Source organism: Amblyraja radiata, chromosome 32, assembly GCF_010909765.2.
Source record: "Amblyraja radiata isolate CabotCenter1 chromosome 32, sAmbRad1.1.pri, whole genome shotgun sequence".
NCBI classification, from domain to species: Eukaryota; Metazoa; Chordata; class Chondrichthyes; order Rajiformes; family Rajidae; genus Amblyraja; species Amblyraja radiata.
The window spans coordinates 11,182,524-11,198,349 of record NC_045987.1 but is presented as its reverse complement, the minus strand read 5'-3'; the positions used below and the strand labels follow the sequence as shown (position 1 = coordinate 11,198,349).

Below are 15,826 nucleotides of genomic sequence, written 5' to 3'. Positions count from 1 at the left end.
CAAAATGCTGTGGATGCTGGTGACCAAACTGAGCTCGCCAGGAACACCAGGGAATATCGGTCAAAGGTTAAAAATGAGGTCAAACCCGATCCGATTGACTGGCAGAGCAATAATGAGCTCCTGCAGTGAGTAACATTCCTAACATTGAGAAATTACTGTGGTGAGGGGGAGAGTCAGAGGAGATGTCTTTAGCGATGATTTATTTTCATGGACCAGTGCAGACCAATGTTGTCCTGACCTTTATTTATCTTTTCATCACCATGCCCTTCCACGGTCATCAGTCACCCTTCTGGGATAATGTGACAATGTTTCCTATCCTGCACCAGCACTCGGAGGAGAGAAGTGGCAAAAGGGGGGAGGGTGTGGAAAGAAGCATCAGTGCAGGGTCACGAAATACAGCCATTGACACGGATGTCAAAACTGACAACAACATTGTGGCTCTCCACATTGCTGCACCCTGGCATGTAGACCAAGCAGGTCATAGTGATATACCATACAGAGACTCTTCAACACAATGAGACCATTCCAACCATCCACCACCTATGTACACTCACTAGCCCTATGTTGATCCCATTTTATTCTCTCCACATTCCCATCAACTCCCCCCTGCCCATCTTCAGATTCTCCTCCTCAGCTACACACCAGGGGTATAGAGTTATACAGCACAAAAACTTGTGCTTTGTCCAAACTCATCCACGCTGACCGAGATACCCCATCTAAGCGAGTCCCATTTGGCCATATCCTTTCCTGTCCATGTACTTGTCCAAATGTCTTTTAAATGTTGTTATTGTGTCAACCTCAACACCCTTCTTGATTCCACCCATCTCCTTTGCCGATCAGAGCTTATCTATTGAATGAATAACCATGGATTTGTTGATTCTTTGTTAACCAGTAGCCCAGCAATAACCATAACTTTCTGCAGTGAACTTAACCGATGATTAACAAGCAAGGTTTTAAGAATAATGAGGATGATGAGGGACAGGATCATCTTGCTCTTGTGGTTTGAGGCTCAGTGTGTTGAATTGGATTGAAAGATACAGCACGGAATCTGGCCCTTCAGTCCACACTGACCATCACCCTCGAGTTCTATGTTATCCCACTTTCGCATCCAACACACTAGGGGAAATTTACAGAGGCCAACTAACCTACAAACTCACATGACTTTGGGATGAGAAGGGAAACACAGGCGGTCACAGAGAGAGCATGCAAGCTTCACACTGACAGCAAACGGGGTCAGGACCGAATGCAGGTCTCTTGCACTGTGAAGTTGTCGAATACCCTCTGAATGCATCAGTCAATGAGTATGCCAGGAACAACACACTTCAACGCACTCTTTGCAAGTTCTGGCCAGTTACATTATTTCCACCTCCCCGCCTGTCCGACATCTCAAGAGATCACTGACAAAGCAACCTCGACTTCTCTTCCAGAATCTCAACCTCACAGGTTTTACCAAAATCTTGAAGAAATACGATAAGATGTTCAACGCATCGAAGGGGGCGGGCTGGCAGGCAGCCCTGGTGGAGAGCTCTACAATGTACACCAGCAAGAAGATAGACCAGCTAATAAGCGAGGTGGAGGTAAGTGCGGGCAGGACTGAAGGGGTCCCTTCTCGCTTGTTCAGAGGCAGATATGATATCCCTGTTCAGATCAAAGATCTACTATCACCGTCTCTCTCCAGGGCTACCAGGCAAGGAGTTGCAGTCATGCATCCATCTAGGGTTGGGATAGACTGCTGCTGGCTTTTACAAGAGTTATCACCACTGTGCTTATAGCTATAGCACTGGGAGGTGTGATGGGTCCCCAGTATACACTGCAGGATGAGATCTGACCAAAACATTGTGTCAGATGCAATGAACTGCAGATGTAAGGAATCTTGAGCATTGTGCTTGGAACTTTTGCCTTCTAAAGTTGTGGAAAGTTATAGACTAAAATAGCAATTGTGCACACCTTTCTAAAAATACCCTAATATTTAAAGTGGAGACACAACGAACTGCAGATGCTGGAATCTGGAACAAAATACAAAGTGCTGGAGGTACTCTGCAAGTCAGGCAGCATCTGTGGAGCAAATGGACAGGCAATGATTTGGGTCAGAACCTTTCTTCAAACTGGGCTAGGGGGGGAGCAAGCTGGTAAAGAGATGTGGGGGTAAGGCAACGCCTGGCAAGTAATAGGTGGATATAGGTGAAGGGAGGGGGTGACTGGCAGATAGGTGGAATAAGAGTCAAAGGCCAGAAGTGAAAAGGAGGCCAAAGGGTCGCTGATAAGGAGTGGATGAATGAAATGTGGGACGAATATGGACAGGGGCAAAAAAAAAAAAAAAAAAGGGAGTGAAAGGGAAATATGGGACACGACAGGGTCTTTTACAAGCACTGAAGGGAGAATGTGAGGGTAATGGCAGATACAATGGTATTTACATAGAGTAAAGCATGTAGAGAGCGGGTGAGAGGTATCTATAAGGAGTCCAGTGCTAGTGTAGTCAGAGAGTTAGCTGCTCAGACACCTAGAGGACAGTTACAGGTGAATATAGCAGTATTGAGAGAATGCAGCATACAAGTGGGTGGGGTGGGGGTGTGCAAGGTATCTGTGGACATTGTCTTGCCATGCAAAGGTGGATGCAGAGTATTTACAGAATGCCAGAGGGGCAAAGGAGAAGGTTATTTATGGATAACCTAACAGACATCTTCTTAAGGTAGACTTCACCCGACTTTGAGCAAGAAACCTTTCTTTGATTTTATGACGTGCAAAACTGAGAGGCAGCTACCCAAAGGAGCACAGGAGGAACCCACCTTGGTCCTGACCCAATGATACCAGGCAGAGACACCAGCACGGCCGTTGTGGGAACAATTCATGCACGATGATCGCTCCAGGGCACTGCTGGTAGCTCTTCTAGTGACAGAACCTTGGAGTTCCAGTGCCATAATCTGGGCCATAAACCAGCTTCAGAAAGCACAGATACAAAAGTAGAAATGGTAATACTTGTTAGCAGAATAAAGAGTTTGTTGTACTGAGGATGTAAAATTGTTCCACACAGTCACTCTACACCAATCAGCTGGCAGGAGGGAACAGAGCACGGGCAATGAAGAGGCTTCGGGTTCCACCACTAGGAACAATCCAGGTCAGGCAAACAATTCATTGATGTATTGGAGCAAGTGTACACACAGATGTGAGCAGATACACGTAATGGAATGACAATGCAGTCATTGTGTTGCATGCATTTTAATGACAGTGAATTGCATCTCTTACTTCAGCATTAGTGAATACGGTTATGCGTTCTATGTACGTGCACGTGCCTGAGAGTGTGGGCTGGTGATCTTATTTGTGTGTGTTTTTCTGCTTACATGTAGTGTTGGACGTGTGAATGGCTTTCCCTTTCCTTGTAGAGGCCACCTTCTTGAGGCAGTGTTTCATTAGATGCTCTCAATGATGGGGAGAATACAAGCTGCTGCCAAATTGCAACATGGATTCTGTCCATCCAGAGGCACGATCATTATGAAAAGGGAAAGCCATTCACACGTCCAACACTACACTCACAAGACAGACACCCTGTCAAAGGAAGAGACTCAAGGTGTGCTCAAAGCTCCTAACACCATCCCACTGACTCTTGCCATCTCTGGCCCATGACTGCTGAGAGTGGATAAGGAACAATGGGATTCTAAGGAGGGTATGGGAGCCATGCATCAGGAACGTCTGCGTAAATGGTGGCAGCTACGCCTAATGTCACCAACTGCTCGCCTGCACATCCTGCCCCAGCCATGGAATAACTCTGCCCGCCCCATGGCCACGACAAAACCCTTTAGATCTTAAAGCGGTGTATACAATCATGCGGGGAGTAGATAGGGTGAATGCACAGAGTCCTTTTCCAGGGGAATCAAGGACCAAAGGAGGTAGATTTAACATGAAGGAGGCAAGATGGTGGCATTAGGAACGTGGGTCAACTTGTTCCACTCAGAGGATGGTGGGTCTATGGAACAAGCTGTCAGAGGAAGTGGTTGAGGATGGTACAAAAACAACATTTAAAAGACACTTAAAAAACATTTTTATTTAAACATTAAAAAGGGCCCGTTTCGTGCTGAATGACTATGGCTCTATAAAACCTACCAAAGCCGAGTGGAAGTCATCAAGCCTGCAAAAACACCCAAGAAGCAGATGAGATCAGTGCAAGTGTATTATTGCATATTAATGTGAGTGCAGTAAATGCAGTTTGTGGTGTTTGCACGTGTTGCTTGAAGACATTAGTAATGGATGAAAGAATTACATAAATGGTTGAAGTACTTTTCCAGTCTCCGCTGGTAATGTCCTGCATTGTATCCCCCTCAGCCTGCCCCAGTGTGGACCACCTTTCGTGTGGGAGTGCAGTGTGGACTCATCGTGGCATTATCTGTGCTGATAATCATCAAAGGTAAGCACTTAGCATCAACCAACCGGGAAAAGGAGCAACGTGTCATTGTGTATTCCAGGGATATTTGTAAACAACACTATTGACAGGCTGACATGAATCATTCAATGGTGCATGCAGATCAAGTGACCAGAACAGACAGGAGCTCCGGTAACACAGGTCAGCACAACTTCTGACTTCCAAAAGTGTAATGAAGAAAGAGAGGCGTAGATGATCACGGGCCCTTAAACAGAGTAACCTAATTTTTCCTGGAACTGCAGATAATGTTAGTCACTTGATCTCAGAAAGGGAGTGTACTCAGTTATTAGCTTTCTCTGGTGGTCTCCTTTGCAGAAATACTTTCACCAAGTTAAATATTTATAGGAAAATTGGCACGAAATACCTCAACTGCCAGGCAACTTGCCTGTTTATTCTCCTCACCTGCTTCGGACAGTAATTTAAGGAGCACAGACATTACCTTGGCCCATTACGAAGGTTGCTAACTAGAGATGAATGGACTCCAGAAGGTTTCATCCCATAAGCCCCTCAAGCTCTCCCAATGATCGGTCAGGTTGACCTTATTCATGTACCAATCACCACTAAGCCCCCTCCCAGGTAATCAGAACATGAATAGATTAATCACATGGACAAGCCAATGCCTATGGCCCCTTCATGCTGAGGAATATGTGGACATTGGGGCGCAGGGTTGCCAAAACCTCCAACATTGACGTCTAGTCTTCATCAAATGAAGAGTCGTCTTGTTGATGGGACCACAGACATTTTCCTCACTCACTGGAAGGAAAATGAGATGGGGATTTTTAAAAACTAAACCTTGGCAGTTTTCTTTCATCACTTTTGTCCATTGGCTGCAAGAATGCTGAAGATGGAAGATAAAAGGTGAGAAATACAAGGAACCGCAGATGCTGGAATCTTGAGCTGGGGGAACTCTACAGGTCAGGCAGCATCCGCAGAGCAAACTCTAACCGATTACATTGCTGTTTGTTTTCCTCTAGGTCTCCATGTATCCCAGAAAGCCAGCGTGTGGCCCCTCCTGCGGGCTTACAGAGGCGGCTTCATTTTGATCGAGTTTGTCTTCCTCTTGGGAATTAACATCTATGGCTGGAGAAAGGCAGGAGTAAACCATTGCTTGATCTTTGAACTTGATCCCAGGAACCACCTCTCCCATCAGGATTTGTTTGAGGTAAGTCCGATGAAGCGTTGCATCTCAACGATAGTGAAAGCAGCAGCCTAAACAAGTTCAGAGTACAGAGGGGATTGAGTCAGGGGTCAGGTGACAGGAGGCAGGTAGAGGTGTAGATGGAGAGAGAATATAAAGTAAATTAAAGCTCAAAGCTAAGTCAGCTCAAGAATACCCTCCAATGTGGGTTCAGAAGAAGTGGTGGTGTTCCTTTGGTGAACAGGTGATGGAGAAATTCCTTTCATGATGTGAAACCAGTTTCAACACTGGACTAGTTAGACGGGATACAAACATTTTGTGTCAGTCACAGTGGCGCAGCGGTAGAGTTGCTGCCTTACAGCGAATGCAGCGCCAGGTTCGATCCCGACTACCAGTGCTGTCTGTACGGAGTTTGTACGTTCTCCCTGTGACCTGTGTGGGTTTTCTCCGAGATCTTCGGTTGCCTCCCACACTCCAAAGACGTGCAGGTTCGTAGGTTAATTGGCTTGGTAAATGTAAAGATTGTCCCTAGTGGGCGTAGGATAGTTAATAAGCAGGGATCGCTGATCGGCGCGGACCCGGTGGGCCGAGGGTCCTGTTTCCACGCTGTATCTCTAAACTAAACACAAAGTGCTGGAGGAACGCAACAGGTCAGGCTGCATCTGTGGAGGGAATGAGCAGGTGACATATCGGATCAGAACCTCTTCAGTCTCAGCATTGAGAAAGGGTCCCACAGCACTCCTGGAGAGAGAACTTATTCAAAGTGGCTATACTTTGAGGAGAATGTGATGTGGAGCAGTAAAATGGGGACACGAGGAACTGCAGACCCAGGAATCTTGAACAAAACACAAAGTGCTGGAGTAACTCTGCGGGTCCGGCAGCATCTGTGGAGGGAAAGAATGCAATGTTTCAAGGTTTACCCTTCTTCAGACTGTGAGATTCTCATTAAGGGAAGGAAGCTCTCCGTAACAAATCCAGAGTACACAGGATTCCAGTTCCACATCTGTGTGCTCGACTATGTAGAAGGTAGCCAGAAAACTTCTGATTTGTATTAATTAAGGAGTTTAAAGAGCAAAATCTATATCCCACAAAACGATTTGAAAGCACATCCCTCCCACCAAACCACCACTGCCCGAGAACCTAAGGGCCTGTCCCCCTTACGCGACCTTTACAGGCGACTGCCGGCACCCGTGATAGGTTGCCGAAATTTGCAACATGTTGAAAATTCAGCGGTGACCAGAAAGACGCAACGACTCTTTGGAGACCTCTCACGACCATACAGGCAACATGTCGTGGGTGACCTCTCACGACCATATAGCCTGTATGGTCGTGAGAGGTCTCCTATGGTCGTGAGAGGTCTCCAAAGAGTCGTAGCATCTTTCTGGTCACCGCTGAATTTTTAACATGTTGAAAATTTCGGCGACCTATCACGGGTGCGGGCAGTCACCTGTAAAGATCGCGTAAGTGGGACAGGCCCTTTACTGGCTTGGGAATAGCTGTGATTCTGACAGCATGTCCTCAGTAGAATAAGCCCTCATACTGACAGCTTGTCATCATCTCTCTTTCAGTTGGCAGGTTTCCTGGGAGTTCTCTGGTGCTTGAGTCTACTCGCCTGCCTGTTCAGTGCTTACATCCACACTCCAATGTCCGTCAGTCCTTTGCTCCTGTATGGTTTCATGGTGCTTCTTCTCGTGAACCCAACCAAAACCTTCTACTACAAGTCCCGCATCTGGTTATTGAAAGTTCTGGTAAGTACACCAGCAGACATGGCAAGTTGGGGAAAGCATGCATACACGTACTGTACGGCCTTCAATGGCTGTGGAACAAACCTTCTGAGCCAATAAAGTACTTCTGAAAAAAACAAGTCAAATTGCTGGAACAACTCAGCAGGTCAGGCAGCATCTGTGGAGGAAATGGCAAGGCAATGTTTTGGGTTGGGACCCTTCTTGAGACTTATTGCAGGGGGCGAGGAGAGGTAGAAAGCTGGAAATGAGGTGGTGGTGCGGCAAAGCTCGGCGAGTGATAGGTGGATACAGGTTAAGGGGGCAGCTGGGTGGACAAAGGCTAGATGTGAAAAGGAGACAAAAGGGCATCAAATAAATAGAGAAGAGGAATGAAATGTGAAGCCAGGTGTGATATGGGTGGAAGGGGGCGGGGGTTGCTGGAAGAGGGGCAGTTTCTGGGGAAAAAATGCATGAGTACCAGGGTTGGGCTGGGCACAGGAAAGAGGGGGATGGGAATTTGTTAATTACATTTGGATAATTCAATGAGAAGGTCTCATTATCAAGCTGTGATTCTCCCTGGGTAAACAATTGCATTATCCAGCTATGACGCTGATTCTCCTCAATAACTTGATCTCGGAACATCGACAAGTTTATCCTGATCACGCCATCTTGTTTGATGCAAGTGACTACAGAGAAACAAATTTCATAAAGGACCTCAGAGTAAAAGATCCTCTCGGAAGTTGCAATCGTGTAGCAGAATTTAACATTTGTTTCGGGAGTGAGAAACATGGGCTTGAAATAATCATTTTCCTCTTTGTTTTTCTTGCAAACAGTCCCGTGTAGCAACCGCCCCCTTCCGTAAAGTGGGGTTTGCCGATTTCTGGTTGGCCGATCAACTCAACAGCATGGGGCCAGTCTTCCTGGACCTCTGGTACTTGATCTGCTTCTATGGATTTGAGTTAAACTGGGAGAGTAACGAGGGTCTCCTGAGCCCACCTGCAGGTGAGAGATCATGTCAGAACTGAACACAGTCATCTGCAACACCACACACATGACAACAGCGTATTACTGAAGTAACAGGGATGAAAAGATTCAAGGTTTTGTATTTGTTATCTGACGTTGAACACCAGCATCATCTCCTGAACTCCCAGAACCACCATTGTCCTTGGTTTTAAAATTGCCCTATTGTGATGTAGCTTAGCAAGTCCCCACATTATGACCGATTGATATTCAAAGGGTGACCCTTGAACAAGGTCCATGTTGTGTGCAATTGAAAGGAACCTGGATGTTCCGACAAGCAAGATTATCTTGTCCTTGGAAATCACAAGGGAGGAATCCGTCCAATGTACCAGGGAATCCTGCAGATGGTGTATATCACAATCTCAGGTTTGGTTGAGGGCTACAATCAGGGCCTTGATGGCGGGAATATGGATCCAAGTCTGGAGTGGTTTGTTTCCTGCTATCCAGAGGAATTACAAACATTCCTCTGCATTTCCAAACTGAACCCTGTAGCAGGAATGTTGTAGTTGTGGCGTTACCATGGCTGGTTGTTAAGGCTCAGGTTGTGAGCCCAAGATGCTGACGATGGGTGCTCAATGACTGCAGTGTTGCTGGAATGGAAGAAGTTGGGCTTCCTCCTGTCATGTGGAGTCTTTTCTAGCAGCAGTGTTGCATAAATGTTACTACTGACCAACATTTGCGAGTCTTCCGTCAATCTGAAAGCAAAATACTGTAGCGCTAGAAATTGGGACGGAAGGGAGGAAACAAGACACGCTCAGAGTTCATACTTCAAATCCATAACATGCAGAACTTTAAAACAAAATTAGACCAATTGTCCATTAACATGTATGATGAGCGTCCTTCAATTGTCAGTTACATTTCTCATTTCGCATCATTCTTTTTTTCTGGCACAGATAAATACATAACCAGTGGCAACTCCTATGTAATGACCTGCTTTATCCAATGTATTCCACCCTGGATCAGATTCACTCAGTGCCTCCGGAGATACAGGGACAGCCGGGATGCATTCCCGCACTTAGCAAATGCTGGAAAATACTCCACGGTTTTCATTATGGTAACCTTTGCAGCTCTGTACTCAACGGAGAAAGGCAAGTGAAATCAGTCTGCTGCCATCCTGGTGAGATTTAGTTGCAGTAAAACTCTAATAATCCATCATCTGGATCGGGGATGTGAGCCAGGGGTCCAGAGTGCGGGTAGGGTGCCCAGGGTCTGGAATGCCACCTAGCAGTGGTTGGGATCCAGATCACCAGGGTTCAGGAACATTGGTGTGGGTTTGCAACCAAAGCCAAAGTCCCGAGAGTTTGTACATTTCCTACTGTTTAAACTCACTGGGTTCACTGGAAAATGTATTGTTCTTCTGTGTAACATGCAACTCCTGGGCATGCTTAGATAATAATGAGAGCAATGCCTAATGGTCTGGAAAATGGGCAAATCTACATCAGAGCAGTCCCAAGGGTGTGGGGTTATAAATCTCTGGGTTTTCTCTCAATTTTGGATCAATGTAAAAATTGCAGATACCTGTTACTCAGTGCCAGGTTGAGAGTGGCTGGTATCACAGCACTGGGCATGGCTCAGACCTGCTGGTTACCATAAGCACTGGTGCGCCTGATGCCTTCAACATATATTGCCCACTTCTCGCCCAATGCATCTCGCAGCACTAAGAATCATATATTACAGAAACAGGCCTTTCAGCCCAACTTGTCCATGCTGATTAAAATGTTCCATCTAAGCTGGGTCCCATTCAAAATCCCTTCAAAACCTTTCATATCCACATACCTGTTCAAATCTCTTAAATGCTGTTATAGCACCTCGAGCTGAAGTTGCCTCTAAGGATATTTTCTTGCAAAGTGCTGCATGGATTGTGAAATAGAGCTGTAGAGTCAGGCAGCAGGGAAACAGGCCTTCAGCCCAACTCGTCCAGGCTGACCAAGACGGCCCATCTAGTCGAGTCACATTTATCTGCGTTTAGCCTTCCCTATCCATGTACCTAGAGTCACAGAGTGATACAGTGTGGAAACAGGCTGTTCAGCCCAACTTACCCACACTGGCCATCATGTCGCAGCTACATTAGTCCCACCTGACAGCATTTGGTCCATATCCCTCCAAACCCGTCCTATCCATGCACCTGTCTAAATATCTTCTAAATAATTAGGGCAAACATTCTTGGTCTTTGGCAGCGCAGGCCTGAAAATTTGTTGTCTGCAGCTGGTTACTTTATCAAGGAGAAAACGAGTTGTGCTCCCCCGCCCCCCCCCCCCCCCCCCCGTTGCCATGGTTACATGCCGTGCTGTGGCATACCTCTGGATATTAAAAAAGATCACCAACAGTCCCTCCCTCTGGGTGTTGCTCAGTAATCTGTTGCTTGTGAAGCCGAGTGAATTCTCATGTGCACCTTCCTGCTCTCCCTTAGAACGCTCTCAGTTGACGGTTGGTGTAAAGGTTTACTTTTACCTGTGGGCCGTGACAACCTGTGTCAGCACCATTTTCACCATTGGCTGGGACCTGAAGATGGACTGGGGTCTGTTGGACAGGAAGACCAAGGAGAACAAGTTTCTGAGAGAAGAGACAGTATACTATTACAAAGTAAGTGCTCAGTGATTGATAGATACAGCACGGGATCAGGCCCTTCAATCCATGCCGACCATCGATCACTTGTTGACACTAATTCTATGTTATTCCAATTTTGCATCCACTCCCTACACAATAGGAGTGATTTACAGAGGTTAATTAGTCTATGAAGCCTGCATGTCTAACCAACTTGCACAAACAAGTTGGTTAAATACTAAGCAAGCGGAATATTTCTCTTCCAAGTTCTTGCTTTCTTGTGAAGGTATCATCCAAATTTAGATGAAATAGTGAAATTCCCACATCAGTGTACATTTTGTCTATGAAATTTTCTACCGCCCATAATTCTGTCACACTGTGTCAATGTTCCCATTGTAATCTCGTCAGACCACTGAGTTCAAATCTTCCGACCTACCCGTTGACAATTACTGGAGTAACTTTTTGAAAGGTTTGGATAAAGTCGATGTGGAGAGGATGTTTCCACCAGTGGGGGAGTCTAGGACTAGAGGTCATAGCCTCAAAATTAAAGGACGTTATTTCAGGAAGAACCAGGGGACACAGGTTTAAGATACGAGGGGAGTGTGGAGGACATATGGAACGAGCTGGCAGAGGAGGTAGTTGTGGCAGTACTATAATAGCATTTAACAGATATTTGGATACGTGGATAGGAAAGATATAGAAGGATATGGCCCAAACGTAAGCAGGTGGGGCTAGCATAGATGGGGCATTTTGGTCAGCATGGACGAGTTAGGCGAAGGGCCTGTTTTCATGCTGTATGGCTGACTCTATGTTGGCCACCTGTGAAATGGAGACCTATATGAATAGCACATACCACTGGTCACATGGTCTTTGGTGTTCTGGTGCCTATACAGCATAGGATTTGACACTACATTAAACTGCCAACTCCATTGAACGATTGGCAAGACAGGTGTGGATTAGTGGATCGGCACATGCTATATACCTTGAGTCTCAGAAAGATGAGCACTGAAACAGGCCCTTCGGCCCACCAAGCCCTTGCTGACCATCAGGTATCCATTTACACTAATCGTATGTTATTCGTGTTTTATTCCTCCTACATTCTCATCGACTCCCCCAGATTATAGCATTTACCTATGGACAGTTTACAGAGGCCAACACGTACCTGGGATGCGTGTTGGCCTAGGATGTAGGATGAAACCTGCACAGTCACAGGGAGCGCATGCAAACTCCACGTAGCCAACACTTGAGGTCAGGATTGAACCATGTCCGTGGCACGGCGAGGTAGTGCCTTGACTGGCTGTGCCGACGTGTCACTCTGAACTGCAAAGAGAAAAAGCTGATGAATTAGAGATCATAAGATGGGAGAAAAATGTAACAAAGGTCCGACCAGAAACCTTGCCGCTCCATGTCCAGCACTTTGTCTCAGCCTCCCACCAGAGGGTGCTGCTGCTTCAGGGGAGGCACTGAACAGTGCACTACGGTTTGGTGCTCTGATTGGAGAGCATGCAAAACATTGCATCTAGGTCCAGTGTGCGTAACAATAATAAGTCGAAACCTTTCGGGAAAAACCATCGAGATGCTTTTCTCTCACAACTAAAATAAAACACTGACGGCTGGCAATTTCTCCTATAGTATAACGAATAATTAAAACACTTGAAACAATACAAAAGTCAAAGTGTTTTAACAATTAAGTACATTAATATATTCAAAAAAATGTGACCTGAAACTTGCCTCTCTTCCTCTGAGCCATCAAACTCAATTGGTACAGGTTTAGTAAGAAGAGTCTCTCCTGCAATATAACTGGAGAAACTGCTCTGCAGCTGGACTCATGGATGATCCATCATCAGATAGATGACCTCTCAGTAATTTGAGTAGCTCTCAGAAAACACTTGGATTGCCCACCTGACCTGGTCATAAAAGGGTAAAAGCTCAATGGATACGGATGGAAAACGCATTGGGTTACATTGGTAGAGTTACCAGTTGTCAGGTGGCAGACATTTAAGTGGAGCATAAATCAGCATAGGCCAGATATTTCAGTGTATCATTTATAACTGTGTCAGTCCTTTCCACTTTGAGAACCAATTTTAAACTGGATTCGCTCTGCTCTACTAGGTCTACTACTACGCTGCCATGATTCAGGATGTGATACTTCGTGTTGCTTGGGCCCTTAACATCTTGTTCACTAACACAAAACAATCGGAGGTGGCAGAAATCATCTCCACTACCCTGGCTCCACTGGAGGTCTTCAGGTAAGAGGCAATGTCATTCCCACATGCATAGGAAGTTAAGTTCAGGAACGATGATTGTGACTGCTGCAGGAAATGCTGTATCACATTCATATACGTTTAAGATCAATGTTCTATTCTCATTAGTTCTCATAAATTCTAAGAGCAGAATTAGGCCAAGGCTAATCTATCTTTCCATCTTCAACCCCATTCTCCTGCCTTCATCTCATAACCCCCGACACCCTTGTTAATCAGGAATCTGTCAATCTCAACCTTAAAAATATCCATTGACAGCCTCCACAGCCATCTGCGGCAATGAATTCCACTAATTCACCACCCTGACTAAAGAACTTCCTCTCATCTCCTTTATAAAGGTACATCCTTTTATTCTGAGGCTATGGCCTCTGGTCCTACACTCTACCACGAGTAGAAACATCCTCTCCACATTCTGACCCCAAATTGGACAACTGTGGGAGTCAATGTTCTGATATTAGCACATTACATAACCATATCCTAAAGCTGTATCAAAGACATCCCTTTCATTTGTAGGTGAGTTGAGGAAATATTCACTGACATCCTACTACAACTAGAGTGCAGTTCTGAACTACTATCTACCTTGTGGGAGACCCTCAGTCTATCTTTAATTGGACTTTACTGGCTTTATCTTGCACTAAACATTATTCATGTTATTCCTTTACTCATATATATATATGTACACTGAATTGAACCCAGGTCTCTGGCACTGTAAGGCAGCAACTCTATCACTGCACCACCATGCTGACCTTAATAGCTCCCAAAAGAATCGCAATAAGGGGATAATAGTGCACTTAGTACAAACCTGTTGCAATAATTTATAGCAATATGTTCTCCAGCAGTGAAGAATTCCCCAATCACCTCCATTTTGACTAATAATGCTTTTATCGAGAGTTAATGATAATAAGCAGAGGGGTTAGAAACAGCTGTACAGCATGCAAACTCGTCCTCTGGCCCACCTTATCCATGTCACCCAAGTTAGCATACTGGGCTTGTTTCATTCGACTACATTTGGCCCTTACCTCTCTAAACCCTTACTATCCATATACTTGGGTTGAGGTGGAATGATGTGAAATGAGATGATAAAACATACAGTGCAAACATTTATTCCACAACACCAGAGGTTTATGGGGAGACCGGAAACTAGCATATAAAGTTTTGAGAGGCATAGATAGGGTTGAGTGCCAGAACTTTTTTTCCCCAGGCTGGAAATGTCAAATGCTAGTTTTAAGGTGAGAGGGGGGAACGTTTAGAGGAGACATGTGGCACAGATTTTTTTAAAACATAAACGCAGAGGGTAGTGGGAGCCTGGAATGCATCCTTGAGGCGGTGGTGGAGACAGATACAAGAGTGGTGTGTAAGAGGCTTTTGGATAGGCAAATGGATACGCAGGGAATTGAGGGAAATGGGTCACAAGCAAGCAGAGGAAATTTTAAATTAGAATCATATTCATTGACATTGAATCGTAGACATTGTGGGCCACGGGGCTTGTTCCTGTGCTGTACTATTTTATTTTCCACCTCGCTCACTTGCGGCTCATTTGTAAATAGTGTTCTGCTGTATTTAAACTTTGCACATTTTTCTCTGCAGACGATTTGTCTGGAATTTCTTCCGGTTGGAGAACGAACATCTGAACAACTGTGGCCATTTCCGAGCAGTCCGTGACATCTCCATCATGCCCCTGAACAGGGAAAGCCAGGCCACTCTGCTGCTGCTCATGGACCAGCAGGAAGGCGTCAGGAATCGTGGAAAAGTCAAAGCTAGCAAGAGGAAAACCAACTTCTCCTTTAAAAGGTCAAGGTCAGTTAAAAAACAATGATGACTTACATCTATATTCACGTTAATCCTTTGCAAACTTAAAGCTCTGCACACACTTGACTCAGATCTTTCGCCCAGCCACCAAAGGCGACAAGAGTCAAGAGCGTTTAATTGCCAGGTGTATCAAAATCGGAACAATTAAATTCTTACTTGCTGCAGTTTAACAGGTCCATAATAATATGTAATCATCAATAATATAATAAATAACTAATATGGGGTCACCACAAAAATGCAAAACCCTAATGTTATAGTGCAACCAGAAACACAGCTCAAAGAAGATCATGGTTGTTGACGTTAATGCTGACTAGTGTTCAAAAGCATGATGGTTGCTGGGAAATATCTTTAACGAGAAAAAATGGTCACATGAACAAGGTTACTGGAAAGTAAAAAACTGCAGAAGCTGGAATCTGAAATAGATACACAAATTGTCGGACTCACCAAGCAGGTCAGGAAGCACTGTGGTGGGAGAGAGCTAATGCCCGAGATCCACTGTCTGAGATCCAAGCTTAATGGCCTATATCAGCACATGCATATTCCTGACCTCTCTGTAACAGCACTGACTTGCCCTCTCTAAGCCCTGCAGGACAGTTCCCATCTTGCCTCCAGCACACACATTGCTGCCACATAATTCCTTCCTTTCAGATCACAAATTTCTAGTTCCTCCAATTCCCAAATATCTCCCCACACCTTCACTTTCCTCAGACCCCCAACTCACCATCCTGCTCCTTTCACTTCAAGCCCCACCACAAATCCATGTTCAGCATCCCTTCCCATCTATCATTTCGATTTTGCCACCCTTTCACTCAGTTAAAACTGAACTTGTGGAACTCCGTACTCACCTCCCAGCGCCTCCTTCATCCCTTCATTCATTCGGTGACACCCACATCAGTATTGCCTACTGGACACAAAT

General features: G+C 45.4%; 1 protein-coding gene across 1 annotated transcript in view; it reads left to right on the top strand.

Annotated features, from left to right (window-relative positions):
• Window positions 1–15,826, top strand: part of LOC116990805 (xenotropic and polytropic retrovirus receptor 1 homolog) — a 48,530-nt gene that overhangs the window by 29,409 nt on the left and 3,295 nt on the right. The window contains exons 5-14 of the mRNA XM_033048786.1: window positions 1,428–1,577; window positions 3,032–3,115; window positions 4,318–4,399; window positions 5,389–5,576; window positions 7,121–7,300; window positions 8,110–8,278; window positions 9,190–9,384; window positions 10,707–10,879; window positions 12,953–13,089; window positions 14,689–14,898. Coding sequence (XP_032904677.1) covers window positions 1,428–1,577; window positions 3,032–3,115; window positions 4,318–4,399; window positions 5,389–5,576; window positions 7,121–7,300; window positions 8,110–8,278; window positions 9,190–9,384; window positions 10,707–10,879; window positions 12,953–13,089; window positions 14,689–14,898 — 1,568 coding nt within the window. The remainder of the gene's footprint in view (window positions 1–1,427; window positions 1,578–3,031; window positions 3,116–4,317; window positions 4,400–5,388; window positions 5,577–7,120; window positions 7,301–8,109; window positions 8,279–9,189; window positions 9,385–10,706; window positions 10,880–12,952; window positions 13,090–14,688; window positions 14,899–15,826) is intronic.